Here is a 23,536-nt window from a genome sequence, read left to right as displayed (position 1 = left end):
ATTACATACTATAATTGAATTAATGGTGGATGGAATTATATTGCTACGAAACAGCTAAAACTTAGATCGGTAACACGTTCTACAACTTTGCTGAAGGTTGTTTGGCTCTAGCTGGAACGATTAAAAAGTTAATTTTTTGATCTTGATAAAATTAGAATCACCCTGACTGTTGTTTTACCAAAAAGAAGGGGCTCACAAACTACGAAAACTTCTCCAAAGACTTAATGAGGCTAAATTGTTTAGTATTAATAAAATTTCAAAATTTCTGCTAAATTTGCATTTTGGACCACTGTGCATTGTTCGTTCGTCCTTAAGTTAACTGCAGAATTTTAAAAAAATCGAAATTTTTAATTGGTCTAAAATGTACTTTAGAGACTTGAAAATGATATGTCAAAAAGTCGAAGGCGACATTGATTGTTAAGTGTACACATTTCTAATTCTGCCGCAATGTCTCATATGTATACTATATGCGTGCTGAAAACTTTAACCGCGTTTATCTCGAAACCACATTGTTTGAGCTGACCGGAACAACTCGAACAAACAATGATTTTTGATGTTTTGAAATTTTCACCACATTTTCAAAATTGATTTCCCCCGCGACGTGCGCAGTATTTTATTTTTTTATTGGTTATTTTTTTAATCAACAATCTTGTGTCGATTTTTATGATATTTTCAGCGTTTTATCACTAAAAAGAGCGCCATTTCGCGAAAAATCAAGATATCGAAAAAATCCTACGCACGTCGCTTGCTCTTGTTATGAGAAATCGAAAAAACTTTAGTTTTGAGCTCTAGATTACAAATTACGGGAGATAGGTTTCCCGCCGTTCCCGGTTTCTTCAATCGAAAACTCTATTACATACTATAATTTAATTAATGGTGGATGGAATTATATTGTTACGAAACAGCTAAAACTTAGATCGGTAACACGTTCTACAACTTTGCTGAAGGTTGTTTGGCTCTAGCTGGAATGATTAAAAAGTTAATTTTTTGATCTTGATAAAATTAGAATCACCCTGACTGTTGTTTTACCAAAAAGAAGGGGCTCACAAACTACGAAAACTTCTCCAAAGACTTAATGAGGCTAAATTGTTTAGTATTAATAAAATTTCAAAATTTCTGCTAAATTTGCATTTTGGACCACTGTGCATTGTTCGTTCGTCCTTAAGTTAACTGCAGAATTTTAAAAAAATCGAAATTTTTAATTGGTCTAAAATGTACTTTAGAGACTTGAAAATGATATGTCAAAAAGTCGAAGGCGACATTGATTGTTAAGTGTACACATTTCTAATTCTGCCGCAATGTCTCATATGTATACTATATGCGTGCTGAAAACTTTAACCGCGTTTATCTCGAAACCACATTGTTTGAGCTGACCGGAACAACTCGAACAAACAATGATTTTTGATGTTTTGAAATTTTCACCACATTTTCAAAATTGATTTCCCCCGCGACGTGCGCAGTATTTTATTTTTTTATTGGTTATTTTTTTAATCAACAATCTTGTGTCGATTTTTATGATATTTTCAGCGTTTTATCACTAAAAAGAGCGCCATTTCGCGAAAAATCAAAAAATCCTACGCACGTCGCTTGCTCTTGTTATGAGAAATCGAAAAAACTTTAGTTTTGAGCTCTAGATTACAAATTACGGGAGATAGGTTTCCCGCCGTGGTCCCTTTCCAAAAAGAGGCGTTTACGGGAAAAGGCTGCACGGCCGCCATCTATACTATATAAATCCCATTTTACAAGATCTCGATTCACCTCTTTATTGCGCCCAGAAAAATTCCTGATTAATGCCTAATTCTTTGTGTTCTACAGTGATACCTTAAAAACTAACCTAACATTTCGTCAACAGAGCGGAAGAAAAAATTAGAGACTCAATTTTGAAACCATAGTAATCGCTCAAATTAAAAATGAACGATTTATTTCAATAAATTACACTACTTTACAAATAAAAATAAAGAACTTCAACATTCGAACACCATTTCTGATATAAAATTGTGTGCTGAATCGGAAAATGAAGTCCAAAAAATTTACAGTAGAACAGTTTTCGAGTTACAGTAAAAAATGAATTTCGCCTTTAAAATTAAAAGTACGTTCAGTAAAATCCAAATATCGTTGGTTTTGTGCATCGATATGAAATATCATCATGTTGAATTAGAGGTAATTGAACACACTTTCAGTCTTTGCAACATTTTGTTTCAGTGCGACGTTATTTACGAGTTTATTAAACTTTTTCAAAAAATTTTCTCATTTTTTGAAGACAAATGAGCGTTTGGTCAAGATTTTGGGCAAGCTAAGGCAATCCAAAAAAATATATTTTTATTGGAAATTAAACTTGCTAATAACCAATGAAAATAAGCCCTGATTAGTTTAAATCGGATGGAAATTTTGAAAGTTATTCAATTTTTTGTACAATTGGATTTTTGAGATTTTCTGGGTCAACTTATTGAACCGTACTATGCTATATTTCACCCTAAGGAGAAAAAAATTCTCATCAGGGCGAAATTTTTTGGTAAAACCAGTCTTTATACATGAAGGGCATAAATCCTAACTTTTTAGTCATGGGTACGATTCCAATAAAAAGTTAGTGTCTACTTCGCATAGGCCTGCTAAGCCAAGACAATTTCCGGCTTTACTGTGTCTTATCGGCATAAACAGAACTTCTGCTTGGACGGGACATCACGTTTGACCAGTTGTTCGATTAAAACACAATGTGTGTTTTAGTTTTAGGAATTTAGCGTCAAACCGGCGCTAATCTATGCCGATAAAAAGTTTGTGTCGGTTTCTGATGAGACGAAGTCGAAACGCACCCATGACTAAAAATTATTGAACCGTCTCGCCACGCGATCCCATTTTTTTCTTGGGTTTGTTTCGCATTATATGAGGTATTCTCTATTTGAACTCTGTTAAACAAATAAAATAAAGAACTTTGAGCGAATTTAATTCGGAATAATATTTAGCCAAATCATTCTCGACTTCTGATAACAGTAATTTCAGGTTCAATGGAGTGTATTACATAAAAGAACACCCTTATGCTACAAAATTCATATTATTATCCCATTCGAGAAAAACTTATAAATTCAAGTTTAAAGCAACAAAAACAAATAAAAAATGTACCTACTTCTTCAGACACACTTCAGAAAGTCAAGTCCGCTTCAAAATAGAAAAACAAGTTCTATATATATATATATATATATATATATATATATATATATATATATATATATATATATATATATATATATATATATATATATATATATATATATATATATATATATATATATATATATATATATATATATATATATATATATATATATATATATATATATATATATATATATATATATATATATATATATATATATATATATATATATATATATATATATATATATATATATATATATATATATATATATATATATATTAACCACACACTGGAGTATTCCGGAAATCTGGTTGCCCGGCAAATAGGACACTTTTCAACCGATTATAAAAACCTGTCTTGCAAGGTGTCAAACTTCATAATTTTGCGCAACCAGTGAACTGGAGAACATTTTAGGGTTTTTGGTCAAACTGGATACACCCCGGAATATTCCGGAAATCTGGTCCCTCCGGCGAAGAGGACAAGTTTCGACCAGTTTTAAAACCTGTCATGAAATATGTCATACTACAAGATTTGTTTGCATTACATTTCTAATTTAGTATATTGGGTGTTCAGCCACAAGTGATGACTTTTCATCCCTATAGTATACATGATTCGGTTAATTAATATTAAGATGCTTTCACAGTTAACCCTCTAGCGTCCAAATTTTTTTTGGCTTCAAAAAACTTTCGTAGGTGAGCTTCGTGATGAGAAAAACGAAAATAATGTTAATAACTTTTGTAAGTAATGAATTTTTCATTAAAGCATTAAAATAAGTAGGCCGCCTAGAGGCGGTGTTGGGCACCTGGGCGAATAAAAAACAAAAACTTTTTTTCTTCTAGTTACTTCAACATAAGCGAATACAGATGGTTGCTTATATTTTGGGCTTCATCAGAACGCAAATTGCCTAAACTGTAAGGAGTATTTCTCCAGATATTGACTTCTTATTTATCCAGGGTCCAGGGCCTGTCCTGGTTCATGTGTTATCTTTTTAAACTAGGAAGATCGTGTAAAAGAGAATACGTTGCATAAAAAGAGCAGACTGTGGGCTAGAGTGACAGGAAAAAAATGACCCCTATCGGCCCATGCCTGAGTCGATTCCTAGTCCCACCAGGAGTACTTGCTCCAAATTTGAAGCAAATCGGACAAGTCTAGCTACCGGACCAACGTGCCTGAAGTTTGTATGGGATTTTTCGACAATTTACATGGGGAAAACCCACTAACTCGCATTTTCGCCGCTAGGTGACACTATATGCATCATATTATCACTGAAAGTGAAAATAAGAAAGTTAATTTAATTGCCTACAAATTTGTTGAAGACCGCTAGTAAAAGGCTTTGGTAAAAGAAGTTATTAAACTTTTAACGAAGTGATGTCTGAGTCAGTTTTGCATGGGGCCTAGCAGTACATGATTGTGGATCAGTACTTGATTCGCACGAACAAAACATTTTTTTGAAATAATGGTTAGGTTTAGGTCAATAGTATGTGCGGAAGATTTATAGTAAGTAATACGAGTCATGTTTTGGTTAGAAAATTTTACTTCCACATTTTACCGCATAGATGGCGCCAACACTAACTTTTTAACGGAAAGAGATAGACATTAGGTGTCTTCCACAAAGTTGTAGAGCAAGCATTTAAATAATCCTTCCGAACATCTCGATATTCTATCTCACTTCTATGAGAAGTTAGTGTTGGCGCCCTCTGTGCGGTTACAGGTGGAACTAAAATTTTCTAACCAAAATATAACTCGTATTATATACTACAATTCTTGTGAATATACTATTCAGCTAAATGTAACCATTATCTCACAAAAATGTATAGTTGGTGGTAATCGAGTACCGATCCACAACTATGCGCTGCTAGGCTCCATGCAAAACTGACTCAGACATCACTTCGTTAAAAGTTTAATAACTTCTTTTACCAAAGCCGGATTGACTAACAGTCTTCGACAAAGTTGTAGGCAATTAAATCATTTTTCTTATTTTTACCTACAGTGATAATACGATGCATATAGTGCCACCTTGCGGCGAAAATGCGAGTTAGTGGGTTTTCTCCATGTAAATTATTGAAAAATCCCATACAAACTTCAGGCACGTTGGTCCGGTAGCTAGACTTGTCCGATTTGCTCCAAATTTGGAGCAAGTACTCTTGGTGGGACTAGAAATCGACTCAGGGGTGGGCCGATTGAGTTTTCAAAAATTCGTTATTTTTCTGAGCACTCTACTGTGGGCTGCATCTCTAAATTTTAAATATGTGACCCGGAAATCTCGCCAAGACTATACGCGTGAGATGTCTTTTCAATAAAACTGCAAATCAAACGTTACTTGTTATTATTTTGCAGCCTCACCCTTCCGGCATTTTAAATTCGGCGCACACTTCGTATCCAAAAGCGAATTTTCGAAATTCTTCAGGTGAAAGTCCGAACTAAAAACCTGGTTTAATCCACCTAGTGGTGCAATTGTGTCTTTCTCATTTGTCCAAACTACGATTCCATGGCTGTTTATTTTCAATACAACGGTGGAAATGAATATTACATATTCAGTACGATTTGCACATACAGTCGGGTCTCCTACAACGCGAATTCCTACAACGCGGCTTCCTACTGCGCGGATTCCTACTGCGCGGTACCCGCGTTGTAGGATACCCATAGCTTATGGGATTTCGACTAATTGGGACTGTGGCCGATTATTTCGTCCGTGTCAACATGTAGTGCCATACTTTCTTTGGCAAAGTTGTTGTACTCACTTGGGCCTACAACTTAGTGTAATTGGGTATCCAATTAGTTGAGAACTATGCCGCCAGGGGTGTTATGAAGAGAGAGTAAATAAATCGAAATTCTCGTCGTAATTTCGACTATCATCAAATGGATTCAATGTCAAATATATCAAGACCCTGATTATTTTGAAAGGTGGTGTCTTCGGGGAATTTATAAAAGAAGTCCAGAGCTTCTGGATGGTAGAAAGTATAACTCGCAATTACCCCACCAGGCGGCGCTAGTGCCAATGCAAATATTCAACACATTTTAAAACAATTCTATATCTCAACAACGTGATTAGATAGACTAGTACTGTCCTCAACAAAGTTGCTCGAGAGGTCGAGGACTACCCAACGGTGACAGATTAGTTTGGAATATTCTCACTATGCGGCGCTAGTGAGCGTAGAAGCTTTCAACATATGGTAGATTATGATGTATCTCAAAAGTCCAATAACTTGGAAAAATGATGTTTTCGGCGAAGTTCTCGAGGAGGTCAAAGGCTACTGGATTATGGATAGATTAAACTGGAATGGACCCGTCAGGCGGCGCTAGTAAGCATTTTCTTTCAAAGCATGTATCTCGAGATCATGATCATTTGGAAGGGTGGTGTCTTCGGCAATATTTATAGGCAGGTCGAGCTCTGCCCTACGGCGACCAAATTAGTTCAGAACTCGCCCACTAGATGGCGCTAAAGAGAATGAAACTTTCTCAACATTATAGATATATTTCTAAAGTCTGATAATTTTGGAAAACGCTGTTTTTGGTAAAGTTCTCCAGGGAGACAAGTGCTGTTTGACAATGTATAGGAAAATTTCGATTTTACCCACTAGGTGACGCTAGTGAGCACGAATTTTTTCTTTAAATTTCTGCATCTCAATATAAAGGCAGTTTAGAAGGGTGGTGTTTTCAACAAAGTTTCTAGAGAGGTCGAGGACTACCCAACGGTAACAGATTAGTTTAGAATACTCTCACTATGAGGCGCTAGTGAGCGTAGATGCGTTCAGCATGGAGTAGATAATGATATATCTCAAAAGTCTAATAACTTAGAATGATGGTGTTTTCGGCAGAGTTCTTGAGGAGGTCAAAAGCTACTCGATTATGAATAGATTAAAGTTGAATGGACCCGCCGGTTGGCGCTAGTGAGCATTATTTTTCATATCCTGTATCTCGAGATCATGATCATTTGGAAGGGTGGTAATATTCATAGACTGGTCGAGCTCTGTCCTAAGACGAACACATTAGTTCTGAACTTGCCCACTAGGTGTCGCTAATGAAAATAAAACTTTCTCAACATTATATATTTCTAATGTCTGATAATTTAGGAAAACGCTGTTTTTGGTAAAGTTCTCCAGGGGGACAAGTGCTGTTTGACAATGTAAATAATATTTTGAATTAACCCGCTAGGTGACACTAATAAATACGCATTTCTTCTTTCAATTTCTGCATCTCTATATAAAGGCAGTTTGGAAGGGTGGTATCTTCGACAAAGTTGCTTGAGAGGTCCAGAACTACCCAACGATTAGTTTAGAATACTCTTACTATGCAGCGCTAGTGTGCGCAGACTTTTAAGACCTGGTAAATTATGATACATCTCAAGAGTGTAACTTAGAAAGATGGTGTTTTCGGCAAAGTTCTTGAGGAAGTCAAGGGCTGCTCGATTATAGACAGACTGAATTGGAATGGACCCGCCAGGTGGCGCTAGTGAGCAAGATTTTTTCAATTTTTATTTCTCGGGATCAGGATAATTGGGATGAGTGGTATCTTTGGCAAAATACATCGACAGGTTGAGTTTTATCTTACTGTGATCAGATTAGTTCAGAACTCACTCATTGCTAGGGAAAATACAACTTCTACTACGTAGTAGCTTAAGTCTATAGTTTGATAATTCATGAAAATGGTGTTATCAGATTAACGTGGATTTCAGTTACTGGGTGGCATTAGAAAGAAAAAAATAATTTACGTATTTTAGCACCTCAAAATCATGACAGTTTAGAAGAAGGCTTTCTTCAGTGAAATTCATCGGTAGTTCTAGAGCTGTTTGATGATGGCAGATTGGTTTTGAATACTCTCACAATGCGCCAGAGAATGGGTTGATGAATTTATCCTCTTATTCGTTTTGAGGCTACTTCAGAAATTTGAATAATATTAACAAGAATCAGAGCAGTAAATAATCTATTCATAATCGAGTAGCCATTATTCTTCCTCAAAAACTTTTCCGAAAACAATTTTCTAATTTAGTTGACTTGTATTTGTATTTGTATAAAATGTCCAACTGACAATTTGTCTAAAAGAACTAAACTAAACTAAGTTGAACTAAACACAATTAAACTAGTGACAATACACGACGACGAAACTGCAAAGAATTCATGACGAAGTCGAAAATTTCAGCAAACTCGTTGAAGCGACGACTCATTGCCACACAATTGGACAATTGCAGCGTAGTTAGTGCTGCGCATTTCAGAATGCAGCAGGGCTCGTGGGCGAAGAGAACGGGTAGGCGCGTAGAGGCTGATTTGCGCTAGTAGCTCCGGATCATCATATTCAGCCAGCAGAATCTTTGACACGAAGGTAGCCTGGACTGCATATATCCGATGTGTTAATGTATTAAGTACTAAAAGACGACAACGGTCCTCGTACGGTGACAGATTTAATGGATCGTTCCACGGTAATTCACGTAACGCATATCGTATGAATTTACGCTGGACTGCTTCGATCCTAAGGCTCCACGTTGCTTGATAGGGGCACCAAACGACATTTGCAAATTCCAACTGCGGGCGCACCAATGAGCAATAAATCTGCCTTGCAACACAGAGGATCCCGAAATTCACTGGAAATTTTGAAAATAAATCCCAGTAATTGATTGCCTTTGTCGATGGGCGCAGAGACGTGATGAGTATACGTTAGCTTTTCATTAAGAATGGCTCCTAGATCCTTCACGTGGTCAACGCGTTGCAGCTGAGTTGCTGCGATGTTATAGTTGAAGGTAAGCATATTTCTCGTACAAAAATAGCTGATGACAAAACATTTTGCAACACTAAGGACCATCTTGTTTCTTACACACCAGCTATAAAAGGTGTCGATAAGATGCTGTAGCTCACGGCAATCGGCTTCATTTCGTATAACAAGAAAAAAATTTAAATCGTCGGCAAAAAACAGCTTTCCTCCACGCCTTAGAACGAAAACTGCATCGTTCACGAACAGTGAAAAAAGCAGTGGACCCAGCGTACTACCTTGAGGAACTCCGGAAGTGTTGATAAAGGATTCTGAAACAATATATCCAATTTGAACAACGACTTCACGGTGTACAAGGTAGGATCGAAGCCGATGGCAGAATCTAGTAGAACACCCTAGCTTATCAAGCTTTGTTATCAGTATCTCATGATTAACTCTATCAAAAGCTGCCTTTAGATCACTGTAAATAGTATCCACCTGCAATTTCTTAGACAATTGTTCCGTGAAAAATGACGTGAAGCAGACGAGATTCGTCTCGACCGAACGTCCGGGGAAAAATCCGTGCTGAGATGTACTGATGTAGTGTCGACAAGCAGAAAATAACGCTTCGTTGATGATTGATTCAAATACTTTAGATTCGACTCCAAGCGAATTGACTCCGCGGTAGCTCACCATGTTGCATCTGTCACCCTTCTTGAATACCGGGAACATTACTGAGCGTTTCCAATCCTCAGGAAACGTTTGCTGCTGAAGCGATAGGTTAAAAATATATGCAAGTCCGAACTTTTTTTTCAATACAGTTGAAGGTAACATTTTAAAGTTACATGAAAACAACCAAGATATGATTCAGCTATATAGTTTAATCAACAGACCCTATGGTTGAAATATATTTTAGTTGCTTTCATGTAACTTTCAAATGGTTTACAATATCGCCTTGATGTCAAAGAGAAAGTTACAGGAAAGTTTATGGGCCTTTTGAAAAACCTATTATTGTTGATGGACTAACTTATGAAAAGGTCGTAATAAAACAAAATAATTGTGCTGTTAAAACAAAAGTTAAACTATCTCGAGAACTACTACATTTCAGAAAATTTTTGTGAGAAGCATTTCGATTTAAAATGGCGTTTAGAATCATATTCAAAAAGAAAATTGTATTTTTGACTGCAAATAGTAAGAATTATTAAAAAAAATGTCAAAAGTTGTTGTTAGGAAAACTTTTTTATTGAAAGCTTCTCCAGGATCCAAATACACTAAAAAAGTTGCTTTTATGTCTTTAAAACGATAAACATTAAATTTTTGACATTTTTTGATGGGGTAACGCGAATAACCTTTAAAAAGAGCATAATTACACGAATTAATTGTTTTTGAAGTAGAAAAATTTCAAATATCTCGAAAACTATCGCATTTTGGAAGATTTTTGTTAAATGCATTTTGATTTTAAATGGTGCTTAGAATTATATTCTGTAATAAAATTACAATTTTGTATGTCAATTAGTATGAAATTTAAAAACATGTACGAAGCTATTGTTAGAAAAACTTTTTTACCGATTTTTTCTCCATCATGCAATCACAATCAAAATGTTTCTTTTCTCTTTAGGTTTTTGGTAACAAAATATAAAAAATTTAAAAAAATGGGTTTTTTCGCAATTTAAATTTTTATCATAAATTTTTGTTTTTTTGAAAAATGACAACATTTTTTTCATTGTATATTTTTTTCGGACAGAAGTATTCATTCCCTGTAACTTGTTCTCAGATAGTTTTGCTGTATAAAATACAGTAATCGAACAAAAAAAATTTGAAATTCATGCACGTAGAAACGTTTACGCCCTTTTGAAAAATTACTCTTGTATCAAAATATTGCAATTGCCAGAGAATATCATGGAGATTCATACAGCGAACACACCTGCAAGGTTTCGTTCGAATCGACGATGGTCATATTTTGCGGTCGGCCGGTTTCTAATGGAATCCCTCTAATGTCACCAAGAACACGTGCTTACTCGCGTAACCTAGCAATTACCAGACTTTAAAAAAGATCTATAATATTCTGAAAATTTCATCATCGTTAGCGCCGCCTAATAGGTGAGTTCTAAACTAATCTGTTCACCGTATGGCAGAACTCGACCTGCCGATGAATATTACCAAAGACATCACCGTTGCAAATTATCATGATCTCGAAATACAGAATATAATATATACTTGCTCACTATCGTAACCTTGCGGGTCCATTCCAAGTTAATCTATCCATGATCGAGTAGTCCTTGAGCTCTTCAAGAACATTGCCAAAAGCGCAACCATTAGACATTTGAGATATATCACAATCTACCACATGCTGAGAGCATGAACGCTCACTAGCGCAGCATAATGAGAGTATTCTAAACCACCCTTCTAAACTACCTTTATGTTGAGATGCAGAAATTGAAAGGAAAAATGCGTACTCACTAGTGTCACCTAGCGGGTAAAATCGATATTTTTCTATACATTGTCAAACAGCACTTGTTCCCCTGGAGAACTTTACCAAAACAGCGTTTTCCTAAATTATCAGACATTAGAAATATATAATGTTGAGAAAGTTTCATTTTCATTAGCGACGCCTAGTGGACAAGTTCAGAACTAATGTGTTCGCCTTAGGACAGAGCTCGACCTGTCTATGAATATTGCCAAAGACACCACCCTTCCAAATGATCATGATCTCGAGATACAGGATATGAAAAATAATGCTCACTAGCGCCAACTGGCGGGTCCATTCAACTTTAATCTATCCATAATCGAGTAGCTTTTGACCTCCTCAAGAACACCATCTTTCTAAGTTATTAGACTTTTGAGATATATCATTATCTACTCCATGCTGAAAGCATCTACGCTCACTAGCGCCTCATAGTGAGAGTATTCTAAACTAATCTGTTACCGTTGGGTAGTCCTCGACCTCTCTAGAAACTTTGTTGAAAACACCACCCTTCTAAACTGCCTTTATATTGAGATGCAGAAATTTAAAGGAAAAATTCGTGCTCACTAGCGTCACCTAGTGGGTAAAATCGAAATTTTCCTATACATTGTCAAACAGCACTTGTCTCCCTGGAGAACTTTACCAAAAACAGCGTTTTCCAAAATTATCAGACTTTAGAAATATATCTATAATGTTGAGAAAATTTCATTCTCTTTAGCGCCATCTAATGGGCGAGTTCCGAACTAATTTGTTCGCCGTAGGACAGAGCTCGACCTGCTTATCAATATTGCCAAAGACACCACCCTTCCAAATAATCATGATCTCGAGATACATGCTTTGAAAGAAAATGCTCTCTAGCGCCGCCTGGTGGGTCCATTCCAGTTTAATCTATCCATAATCCAGTAGCCTTTGACCTCCTCGAGAACTTCGCCGAAAACACCATTTTTCCAAGTTATTAGACTTTTGAGATACAGCATAATCTACCATATGTTGAAAGCTTCTACGCTCACTAGCGCCGCATAGTGAGAATATTCCAAACTAATCTATCACCGTTAGGTAGTCCTCGACCTCTCGAGCAACTTTGCTGAAGGCAGTACTAGTCTATCTAATCACGTTGTTGAGATATAGAATTATTTTAACATGTGTTGAATATTAGCATTAGCACTAGCGCCGCCTGGTGGGGTAATTACGAGTTATACTTTCTACCATCCAGAAGCTCTGGACTTCTTTTATAAATTCCCCGAAGACACCACCTTTCAAAATAATCAGGGTCTTGATATATTTGACATTGAATCCATTTGATGATAGTCGAAATTACGATTAGAATTTCGATTTATTTACTCTTTCTTCATAGCACCCCTGGCGGCATAGTTCTCAACTAATTGGATACCCAATTACACTAAGTTGTAGGCCCAAGTGAGTACAACGACTTTGCCAGAAAAAAGTATGGCGCTACATGTTGACACGGACGAAATAATCGGCCACAGCCCCAATTAGTCGAAATCCCATAAGCTATGGGTATCCTACAACGCGGATTCCTTTTTCACGCCCCCAGTTAATCGAGTAGAAGGAGACCCGACTGTACATACAATGAATCGACAGCCACGATCTTGAGATGCTATGTGTCGACACTGAAACATCGCTTAAAACCAGCGGCGGATCAAGAAAGAGGATCCGGGGGTCCGGACACTGCCGAAAATTTTCAACTTGTTGCGAAATTTAAACTAGTTTCAATTTTAAAGTAGCAACCCCTCACTGGATACTCCTACCTACGCCTAAAAAGTCGAAAAAAAATCGCCGGGATTAGGTCGACGACTTTTAGAGTGATTGCATAACCTTTCTATATGAGAAAGGCAAAAAGCAAAAAATAACAAATTTTGTGTGTGGTTACGTATATTACATGTACGGCTAGGGATATCCCGATCAGAACGACATAACAGAAAGCTATCAAATTTATATCTCATGTTGATTTTTATTACTCACTGTGTTATTTTTGTGATATCCCTATCAGCAAGGCAAGCAAACTTATATCAAGATTATATCTTCTGGTGATATCATTGAACTACTAATATGACATTAATGTACGCATATAACGATGATGTTATAATATATTACATATTCTTTCACAATTATCTATGAACGATAAATAACTGTAAACTGTAAAGCGGGCAAATGACCAGTTGGTTAAAGCCCCAATAAACAAATCAATCGATCAACTGTGAATGATTGTTATATTACACAAATGATCGTCTATTTGCTAATACGCTGAACTATTTGTTATGGTTTAGTCAAATGATTCTATAAATAGACTGTACAATAAAATTAATCTCATATCCGTAGGTCCTTGCTGCTTTCGTTAGATACTTGTTCCTGAGTCCTTTTAATAACTGTGCTCTTACAAAACGTTCTTGATCCGCCATGCTATAACCGCACAATCTAACTTTTTCCAACAATCTAGCATGGAAGAAAACGGCTGATTCCTCAGTCTCCTGCTTCATATTAGAGAACGCTACATGTTCCGCAGATTTGTCCGTCATAACATAACGTCGTTCTTTACGAATATCTTATAGCAGTTTGGCTCACTTAATTTCGGGCGTAACTTAGCAGCTCGGACAATGCCTTGAAGTTAGTCTCCCATCGTCAAAAACAGTAGCTGCGAGCATTGAACTGGATCGTTAGCATTTCCTAGCGAAGCCGCTATCTCTTTTCCATGTACTTATTCCAGGATTCCTACATCTTATTCGATACTATTCCACTGGGAAATGGTTTAATGTGATCCCATCTGATAATCGAAGAGGGCCCAACAGCACGACTAACATGTTCTTGAGTATTATTCCAATCTTTGTCAACATCATTCTGCGCAACAGTATCTGGAGCAATCGTTGATGTCCCTGGACGATCATACTTGCTTAAAGCCGGGGTCAACGCTGCCAAGCTTTTTTCCATGCGCTCGATTCTCTCCAGCGTTTCCAATTTGTCACCTGGTCCACAATTGGTTGTCCCCGTCTGAATCTATCGATAATGATGAGGGGCCTTCACTTGACAGGCTGGAATCGAAGCTGTCGTTCAGAACATCGCCCTCGAGACTTCCGTTGTTGAGTGTTTGTTCGACGCGTTCGTTTGAGCTCACTGACTCCTGTTCTATAACGTCACCGTCTTCGGCAACCCGGACATATCTTCCTTCACTTGCCATTGATTTTCGCTTTGTATGTCGTTTATTCGAAAAAAAGAAAGCGAAATCACCTGCAATTTAATTGCATTGAAAAATCAAAATCATTTTACGGCGATTATCACACAACTTAATTTTTAATGATACCAGCTGTTATCCGAACAGTACATATTCACAGCCGAGCCAGCACGTTTTTTCGATTTTCTTTTTGATCAGTTCAATTTTAGTATTCCTTGTATTTCGATACTAATTAAAACCACTTCGTCCCGAAGCGTTTCGTCTGGAGTCGTCCCGCAACATCCAGTTAAATTACTCATTACGAATGTTCCATTCGTTTTTTTAAGGCTCTAAATCAAGCATGCTTCTGCACCGGTAAAACTATCAATCGTCTCGAACCGATAGTTTATCACTTAAAGGCTATCATTCTGAGGTCGTCCAGCATTCAGGAATGATTCATTTTTACAAAACGTCCCGTTTCGTAACTTTTGCGAATAATTTTCTCTTTATCGAAAAGGAAAAAGAACGGCTGACCCAGCTCGCGCATTACTCGTCACCTTGGAAACCGCACAAAAAGAAAATAACTGCTTTTCAGTAGCACGTGTTGGGAATAACACTTTTTTGCAGTTAATAACGAATGCTGGGTGATTCCTGCTTGTATCATTGAAAGTACTTCGGTTTAATCCAGATTCCATGTTCGTAGTAAAATATTACGATACTGGCAGGATCGCCAATGTTGGGACTTCGAATACTTGCAGGGAATCACTCAGCAAACCACTGAAGTAAACCTGGAGTGCGTGTTACCTGCTACGCAGCAAATTGTCGAAAGAGGCCGAGTGATTTGCGGAACCGCTCACTTGCCAGCGTGTAACCGAAAAGTCTCCACTCAAGTCTACCGACAAGTAGGCTGTGAAATCTTCATAATCTGTATCGCTTTATTCGTTCACCGCCGCCGCGCTTCTAAATAAATCGAGGAAGGTATTCAACTACCCCACATGATATATTGTAAATATCATCACGGAAAACATTGAGAATTCAAAGCATGACCCCCGACGACAGCAGTTATGTGTAAAGCAATCTAAATTGAAGAGATTGGTTGTTGATTTCATTGCGCTTTGTTACGATCTCTTCCAATGGAATTGCACTTCGCATTGCAATTCTATAGAAAACAACTTTTTAATGTACAAAAACCAAGTATCACAATTATTAAATGGTGTACTTATCGATGCTATACAATATACAATAAAGGCGATACCAATAAGCTGCTTAAAATTATTCCATGAAGTAATTTGCCATTTCAAAAAATCATTCATTTGTATGAGTATGATAGAAAAACTTACCTTGGCCAAATGTAAACTCCTGAAACTTCAAAGCCGTAATGCCAAGCACCGAAGTAGGCACCTTGATTTTTTGGACCCGTGCAAACACCATGACCATGTGCTTTATTATCTTCCCATCCACCACAGAATGTACCGCCATCCTCAAAGTCATAACGGCCCCCGCTTATTTTTTGATTGCTATTAAATCCAGCGGGATTTGCTACAACTTGTTGTGGAGTGCTACTGGCCATATTTGCATTATTTTTTTAGTAACACTGGTGTATAGGCCAAACAATATCACAAAACGACAAACAAACAGTAACGTAGTGGTTGATTTTTCTGGTCTTGTAACGAACTCGATGATGATAATGACGATACTTCGACTTCATGTGATGTATATTGCATGTTTCCATCAAATCATTCACACAAAATATCGACTATGTGCATTTTTGAAACACCACAAACTTATACAGTAAATATCAATCAGTCGCTAATTTCGAATTTGCTTCAAAGCACACTTTCTTTTATTCTAACCTATTTCACGAATTGAAATAATACCACAACATACCACAACAAATGTTGTCGAGTTTAGTTTTCTAATTCACTCGGCTAAGGTGAATGACCAAATGGTTAAAGTCCCAATGAACAAAACAATCAAACAATTCACTCGGTCAGCGTTCATGATACATCAAACGCGTTGAACTCATGTAGAAGCTGCTATTTTCAATTTCGCCAGTATTCATTAACTGATACTGGATTAATTATGTATGCATGTCAATCAATTCTCATCCGCGTTTCGCCTTTGTGATATTACATGAGCAAAATCTACATTTTTATCCGAATGCATGGGAACGCGTATTTGTTGGCTTGCCAATCTGTGTCGAGTACACGATTACTATTATGTTTCCCGGTATACATGTGTGAATGTACATACGAGGTGCAATTGTACAGATTACCCGAATAGTACACTCAGTATTAAAAATAACTTTGTCTCAACAAAATTTTAACTCACTACCACTATCAACACAACAACTGTAATATATTTCTTTTCGTTTTCCCGTTCAAGACACGTCCGTCTCTCTAAGCACCTTTCTCTAGCATATAGGTAGATCCGTTGAGTGTTACCTACATCATTCTAATCATAACACATTTTTATATGATTAACACAACAAGAATATTTTATCTGTCCAGGTTTACTGAAAGTTTATATGTACTAGGAAGAAACACTCTACTCAATAGCAAAATCCGTTTTACTACAATGAATAACATTGGACAACATTTTTGTTTATCAGTATGTACGATAGATTACCCACGTTTTACATTTCTTATACGTGAAATGTATAGGACTCGCTCAAACCTAGAAAACTGCATTCATGAATGTGTTAGGATTTCTATCATTCCCACTAGACGCGACTACAGTTCCAAATTCTAACGGTGAAATGAGACAATTCTTACACATATCAGTGTTGGATAATTCATTACAGTGAAAACAGTGAAATTCTCATGTTTGAGCGCAACGAAAACACGAATCGAGTGCCCCTATTGTTACGCTACCATTTGACTCAATGCGTTAAACAAAGATGGCAGACACTGCTCTAACCAACGGCTTCAAATGGGTAGCGTGATAATAGAAACATAGCAATAATGGGCCCATCACCCTAGTTGACGAAATTCGAAATGCTGCATCCTCAGAAATCTATCCGGTGATAACGGAAGTCAAATGATACACATAAGTAGAATGCCGCAGTATAAGTAATCACAAATCGCGACAGTAAAGTTGTTGTTATTAGTCTCCAATTCTCCAATCTACTCTGGGCAGTCAAAAGTATTTGTGGGCAGCAGAGATGATGCTTATAGAGATGCGCGAAGACTGCATCCAAAAGTTCCAATCGAACCCAAAGGAATGGTTCCAAACGAGCAATGTAAACAGGAGCGGATCCAGAAAAAAAAATTCGGAGGGGGTCCAATATTTCGACTTTGAAATGTTCATTGTACAATACGTTTAATACCTTTAATACATTTCATTAAAATCGGTTTTGGTAATCGAATATGGTTTGGAAAGATTTTGAACTTGGAATTAAAATTTCTATTTTAAAATTTCTCAAGAAGTTAAAAATTTGGGGGGGGGCTCTGTACCCCCTGGATTCGCCACAGAATGTAATCAAATATGGCGGATTAAGGAAGCAACGCGTGGGGAGTATTGAGATAGAAATAAGAAATATATGCAATCATGTTTACCTACGAAGAGTGTAAACTTTATATACATACATACTAAATAACTTTTATGATACAAATAGAATACGAGTAAATTTAAACACATTAAAAATTACAAAGCCATTGATCGACTGTCTAACCCCTCATTTTATAAAGCTGGTAGATGCAAAGCCAGAACATAATAAACCTATCGACTAGTATTCTCCTAATATCGTGACATTCGTCATCAATTTTACTTTTGAATGGTATTAGCAAAGTAGCCATCTCTGCAGAAATATTGCTATTACTCATCAACTGCATTTTCGATATATCCTCTCTAGTGCAACGAAAAACATGTACACAGCCTCAGTAACGTAAATCACGTTACCGAGTTGCATAATGGAGTATTCAGCGAAAAATTTAAAAAAAAGGAATTCATTAAAACTACAAGTCACTCGCTGTTTGCACAAAACTCCTGGTTACTAAAACTAGCAGATAAAATCCGTGCAGCCAAATTCACGGTTTTTCTCACCGCGGGCCTTTGGTGGACAGGGCAGTCGGGTGCATGACAAAAAGTTTATGGGTTAGGGGAGCCCGGGGCTAGTTGGCGGTTGGGGTAAGTTGGCGGAACCCCCTTTTCTCCGTTTCTATTAGACATAAAGCACTGTCTCTCGTTGTGTACCTCAAGTAATGTGAAACGCATTATCCAATGTGTTTTTGTTGCGAAACATTATGTTTTGTAGAAGCTGTGGGCAATATTGTGTTTTTGAGCATACTTTGTAAATTTTGATAATTTTAAACATTTTGGATTATTTAAGGTGGTTTTCAATCTATTCCCCGAACGAATATATTTTTCGATAGTGCGTGAAAATAGCTTTCAGCATCCGTATAGATAATATACCTATTAAAACCCAAAAATAATTTTATAAATCCTTTTTTATAAAATATGCGGTTGGGGTAAGTTGGCGGTAACGCACACGGGGCAAGTTGGCGGTACTACTTATAGTGCAAAAATAGTCATCATATATTTTTATTTCTGGAATTCACTCCAAAGTAAGAGAAACCTTTTTTTGTATCTCTCGTCAATGCAGGGGACAATTATTTCAGTCAATCGCCTGAAGAATTTCGAAAATTTGCTTTTGAATATGGAGTACGTGTCGAAGTCAAAGTGACGGGGTATTGAGACTGAAATATAATGAAAAGTGTCGAATACTATACAGTTTTAATGAAAAGACACTCGGTACTTTTCATATGGACCACTTATGTAATTGTATTTCCATTGGATTGCTTATTTACTGGCAGTCCGCCAACATACCCCATACATACCGCCAACTTACCCCGAGGCAGGGGTAAGTTGGCGGGGTCTCCGCGTCACATATTTTTGTCTCTAGAAATGAAGACAACGTATCAAACATTTTAATAAAATTCAAAGATGTTGCCAACAGTCTACCCTTTCATGTAACGTGTTCTATTTTGCAAGATCTACAAAATTCAAAGCGGTAAAAAAGGAAAACTGAAAACACCGCCAACTAACCCCGGTCTCCCCTATATTGAAACGGGAGCGCAAGTTTGAAAAGTAAATACAGAACACTAGATTAGAATTGCCGCTGGTGTTCCTATTGTTTTCGCTTCGAAGCATGTTTATTTTGTTTTCGGTACATGTGTGTCAAAATATCGCACGTCTCTCTGGTAAAAGTCTTTGGTCCACATTCTTGGTACACGCAGAAAAATTTCGCTTGTTTGTAACAACAAACTGTTTTGTTGAGGTTCAAATTTGTAAAATGCAGAGTTTGCACATTTTTCATTTCTGTCTCTTTTATACTGCTGTGATGTTAATGCATTCAAGACCGAAAATGTCCGATGCATAACATGATGTAAAATTTGCTATGAATCAAATTTCTAAGTGGCATACTATTGTGAAGTTGATGTAAGCCGAATGAATTTCAATAGATTTCAATAGATATTTATGCATGACAGATAATTTTTATGTGCTGTTCAAAATTGCAAAATATCATGCGTGAAATCGATATATTCAATATAGCGATTTTTCTCGGTGTAAATTTTCGACTGTTATTGTTATGAAATGAAAGAGTTTGTATATGCATTCGTGATTCGCTGGTTGGGCCACAGCCTTGTCCAACTAAGGGCATGTTCAGGAGCGTTTTATTTTGTATAGGAGTTTCAAAGTAGAACTGGAACTGAAACATTCACATCCCCAGCAGAGCGTAAAAAAGGAAAACTGAAAACATCGCCAACTAACCCCGGTCTCCCCTATATTGAAACGGGAGCGCAAATTCGAAAAGTAAAGTTTTATAATTTCGAACAGTTTTGTTTCAAAATTTAAAACTGTTATACGACTCCGTTCTATTTGTTGCTGATTTTAAAACACGTTTAGAACTGTGTTTTAAATACATGCAAAGTTTTTAGCACAGACACTTAGACCCGATAGGCTGGGGGGAAATGTATTTGAATGCAGTAACGCTGAATGAATGGCGAGACATGAATTTTAAACTGAATAGAACATCCGGTAAAACTGCTGCTGGGGACAGCAAGTTCTAGTTTTAAAATTTTCAGTTTCATATAGTAGAACTGTTAAAATTATGAATCTAGAACTGAAACACTGCTGTGCATGCTCTAACGAATTTGATTCGCTAGTTGGACCGACTGACAAATGCCAAAAATAGTGATGTCTGATTTTTGCAAATAACCGATTTTACCCGTTAATCGAATAATTCTTGAGAGCTTGAATTTTTGATTTATTTTATTTGTTAACGACATTTCCTTCATTCTAAAAAATGTAAAAGTTCTTATATATGCTAATGATATGAAACTATTTCTAGAAATAAGAAATGGTGAAGACTTTCAGACATTTCAAAACGAAGTAAATATATTTTATAGATGGTGTAATAAAAGCCTTCTGAAACTGAATGTAAAAAAATGTAATTCCATAGCATTGAGTAGAAAGAATAATATACAGAACAATAGAATCTTATTGCGAAATCAACAAGTAGAAAAGTGTAACAGAATAAGAGATCTAGGAGTTATTATAGATTCCAAAATAACATTCATAGATTATTATAACACAATAATTAACAAAGCTAACAGCACACTAGGTTTTATTAAACGCTTCAGCTATAATTTCCAAGATCCCTACACAATAAAAACATTATATGTAGCCTATGTGCGTTCAACACTAGAATATTGTAGTATAGTTTGTGTCGCCTTTTTCAGCAACGCATGCAAACCGGATAGAATCAGTACAAAAGCAGTTTTTGATGTTCGCTCTTCGTAAACTAGGTTGGACTGGACTACATTTGCCATCTTATGAAGCATGGTGCATGCTAATTTACATTCAAACCTTGAAAGATTTACATTCAAACCTTGAAAGATTTACATTCAAACCTTGAAAGATTTACATTCAAACCTTGAAAGATCTATGGTATCATTTGTAAACGACATTGTACACATCGTATTGATTCAATCGAACTATTATCGAAACTAAATTTTTATGCTCCTTCTCGACAGCTACGTAACCGCAGCATCTTTTGTACAATTCATCATCGCACTAATTATGCCAAGTTTGGCCCTTTAAACCAAATAATGAATATTTACAACAAGCATGGCGAAAGCATTGACTTCACTATGTCGAAAACAAAACTTAATCAGCAGTTTAAAGTAAACCAAAAATTTAACTAGTGTTAAGTTAGTTTAATAATTATTGTAAGAAACCGGTCTACATCTGATTGACGACTTGAAATAAATAAATAAATAGATTAATTCATTCGATTAATCGACCAAGATAATCGATTAAAATCAATAATCGATTATTTGGTAAATCATAGTTTGTCACCCAATAAACCTGTTTAAATCCACCTAGCGGTGTAATTGTGCCTTTCTCATTTATCCAAACTAAGATTTAATGCCTGGTTACGTTCAATATAACATTGTGGAAAGGTCTATTACATTCTTATCACACTTGATATGCATATATAAGTGCACGATCCTGATAAGCGACATGTCGATACTGACATACTTGAAACAAACAAAAATATAATATTTATATAGCATAATCAGCGTGAGTTCAATGTTGTCTTCATGTTATCGTCATGTTGAAGAAGGGAAGGGATCAGGCATTGTAATTCTCTCTCACTCACGCGAGAAGAAGCTTATCCGAGGTCCAACTTTTCCGAGATAAGATGAGTCGCAAAATTCTCCGTCTCCACAAATAGCGTGAGAATGATATTCCGGATAAAATTTATTTGACTTTTTCCTTCTCACCGGAGAAGGTGATAAAATTTTAATTTTGTGGAAATCAATTAAAACTTCAAAAAAATACACTTAATTACAAAGAAAAGCGGCGAAGAAATATGGACGACAGGAAAGCAGTGAGCGAATGAAGAATACCGTGACAAACTCATTCTCTCATTCTTCGGCTGTTTTATTTATCCGGAGAAATAACACGTTGAATTTATCCGGAGAAGTTGTGTGAGTGCCAATAACTTTTCGTGTGAAAATGTGAGTTTTTATTGTCGCAGTAGCAAGCTATCCGGGCGCATTTACTCATATGAGCGATAAATGCAATGCCTGGAAGGGATATAATTAGTGGTAGGGGGAGGATGCGTCGGGAATCATCTAACTTATTTTAGTATACGGGCTGGATGAGGGGAATGCAGAAGGAAGGTTGGTCTGAGAGAGAGAGGGTGGGTTGGTTAGAGAAGGGATGGTGAGAGGTAGGAAGTGGAGGAGTAGATGGAGGGTTCAACACCGAATTTCATATTATACCTTCCATTTGAGACTAGATTAGTGAAAATTGGTTCAGTCATCACCGAAGTGGCTTTAGATCTAAAATATGCCCGGAACCCCGAGACTTCCGGAATTATCGATAGTGGATAATATATTCTAATAATCTTTGATTCGCCATTAGTGATCTAGGCCTGCGAATCGAAGTAATTTGATGTTTATTTCAATAGATTTTAAATCTATGAGGTATTACGATTGTACCGGTTTATATGAGAAATTCCTATGTGACCGCAATAACCAACCTGAAACTCAGGAACTAAAAGTCAAAAATGAATGAAATTCAATAGCAGTCATTGGGAGTACTATATCTTTCATTTGAAATCAAGTTTGTAAACATCGGTTAAGAGTTTGCTGGAAAATAGGTGTGACATTTGCTCAGGAACATGGCGAGTTCCCAGGGGGCATCAAGATCCGTCTTAAATAACCAATTTGGTCAAAACTACTTTAATTGGTCATTAGCGATCTAGACCCGCAAATGCTAGTAATGTTGAACGTATTTGAATAAGTATTACATCATTCGGACATCATAGGGTTACCAGTTTCTATGGGAATTTGCTGTGTGACCACACCCTTCAACCCGTAACTCCGGGACCAGAAGTCCGCAACTGAGTTTGTGCAAATCGGTTCAGCCATCTCTTATGAAATTGAGTGACATTATTTGACACACACATACATACACACAGACATTTTGCGATCTCGACGAACTGAATCGAATGGGATATGACACTCGGCCATCCGGGCCTCTGTTGGAAAATCGA

General features: G+C 36.7%; 1 protein-coding gene across 10 annotated transcripts in view; it reads right to left on the bottom strand.

Annotated features, from left to right (window-relative positions):
• The window catches only part of LOC131694765 (junctophilin-3-like), a 168,864-nt gene that overhangs the window by 101,325 nt on the left and 44,003 nt on the right, over positions 1-23,536 (bottom strand). For 4 of the 10 annotated variants that reach the window (XM_058983263.1, XM_058983260.1, XM_058983262.1 and 1 more), the window contains exon 2: positions 15,807-16,920. In XM_058983263.1, the coding sequence (XP_058839246.1) occupies positions 15,807-16,036 (230 nt within the window). In that variant the 5' untranslated portion in view covers positions 16,037-16,920. Of the gene's footprint in view, positions 1-15,806; positions 16,999-23,536 lie in introns of all 10 variants that reach the window. The other 6 variants (XM_058983267.1, XM_058983268.1, XM_058983266.1 and 3 more) reach the window with 3 other exon arrangements.

This window comes from Topomyia yanbarensis, unplaced genomic scaffold (assembly GCF_030247195.1).
Source record: "Topomyia yanbarensis strain Yona2022 unplaced genomic scaffold, ASM3024719v1 HiC_scaffold_14, whole genome shotgun sequence".
NCBI lineage: Eukaryota > Metazoa > Arthropoda > Insecta > Diptera > Culicidae > Topomyia > Topomyia yanbarensis.
Note: the sequence above shows the minus strand (reverse complement) of the source record. Positions and strands in the feature narration are given on the sequence as shown.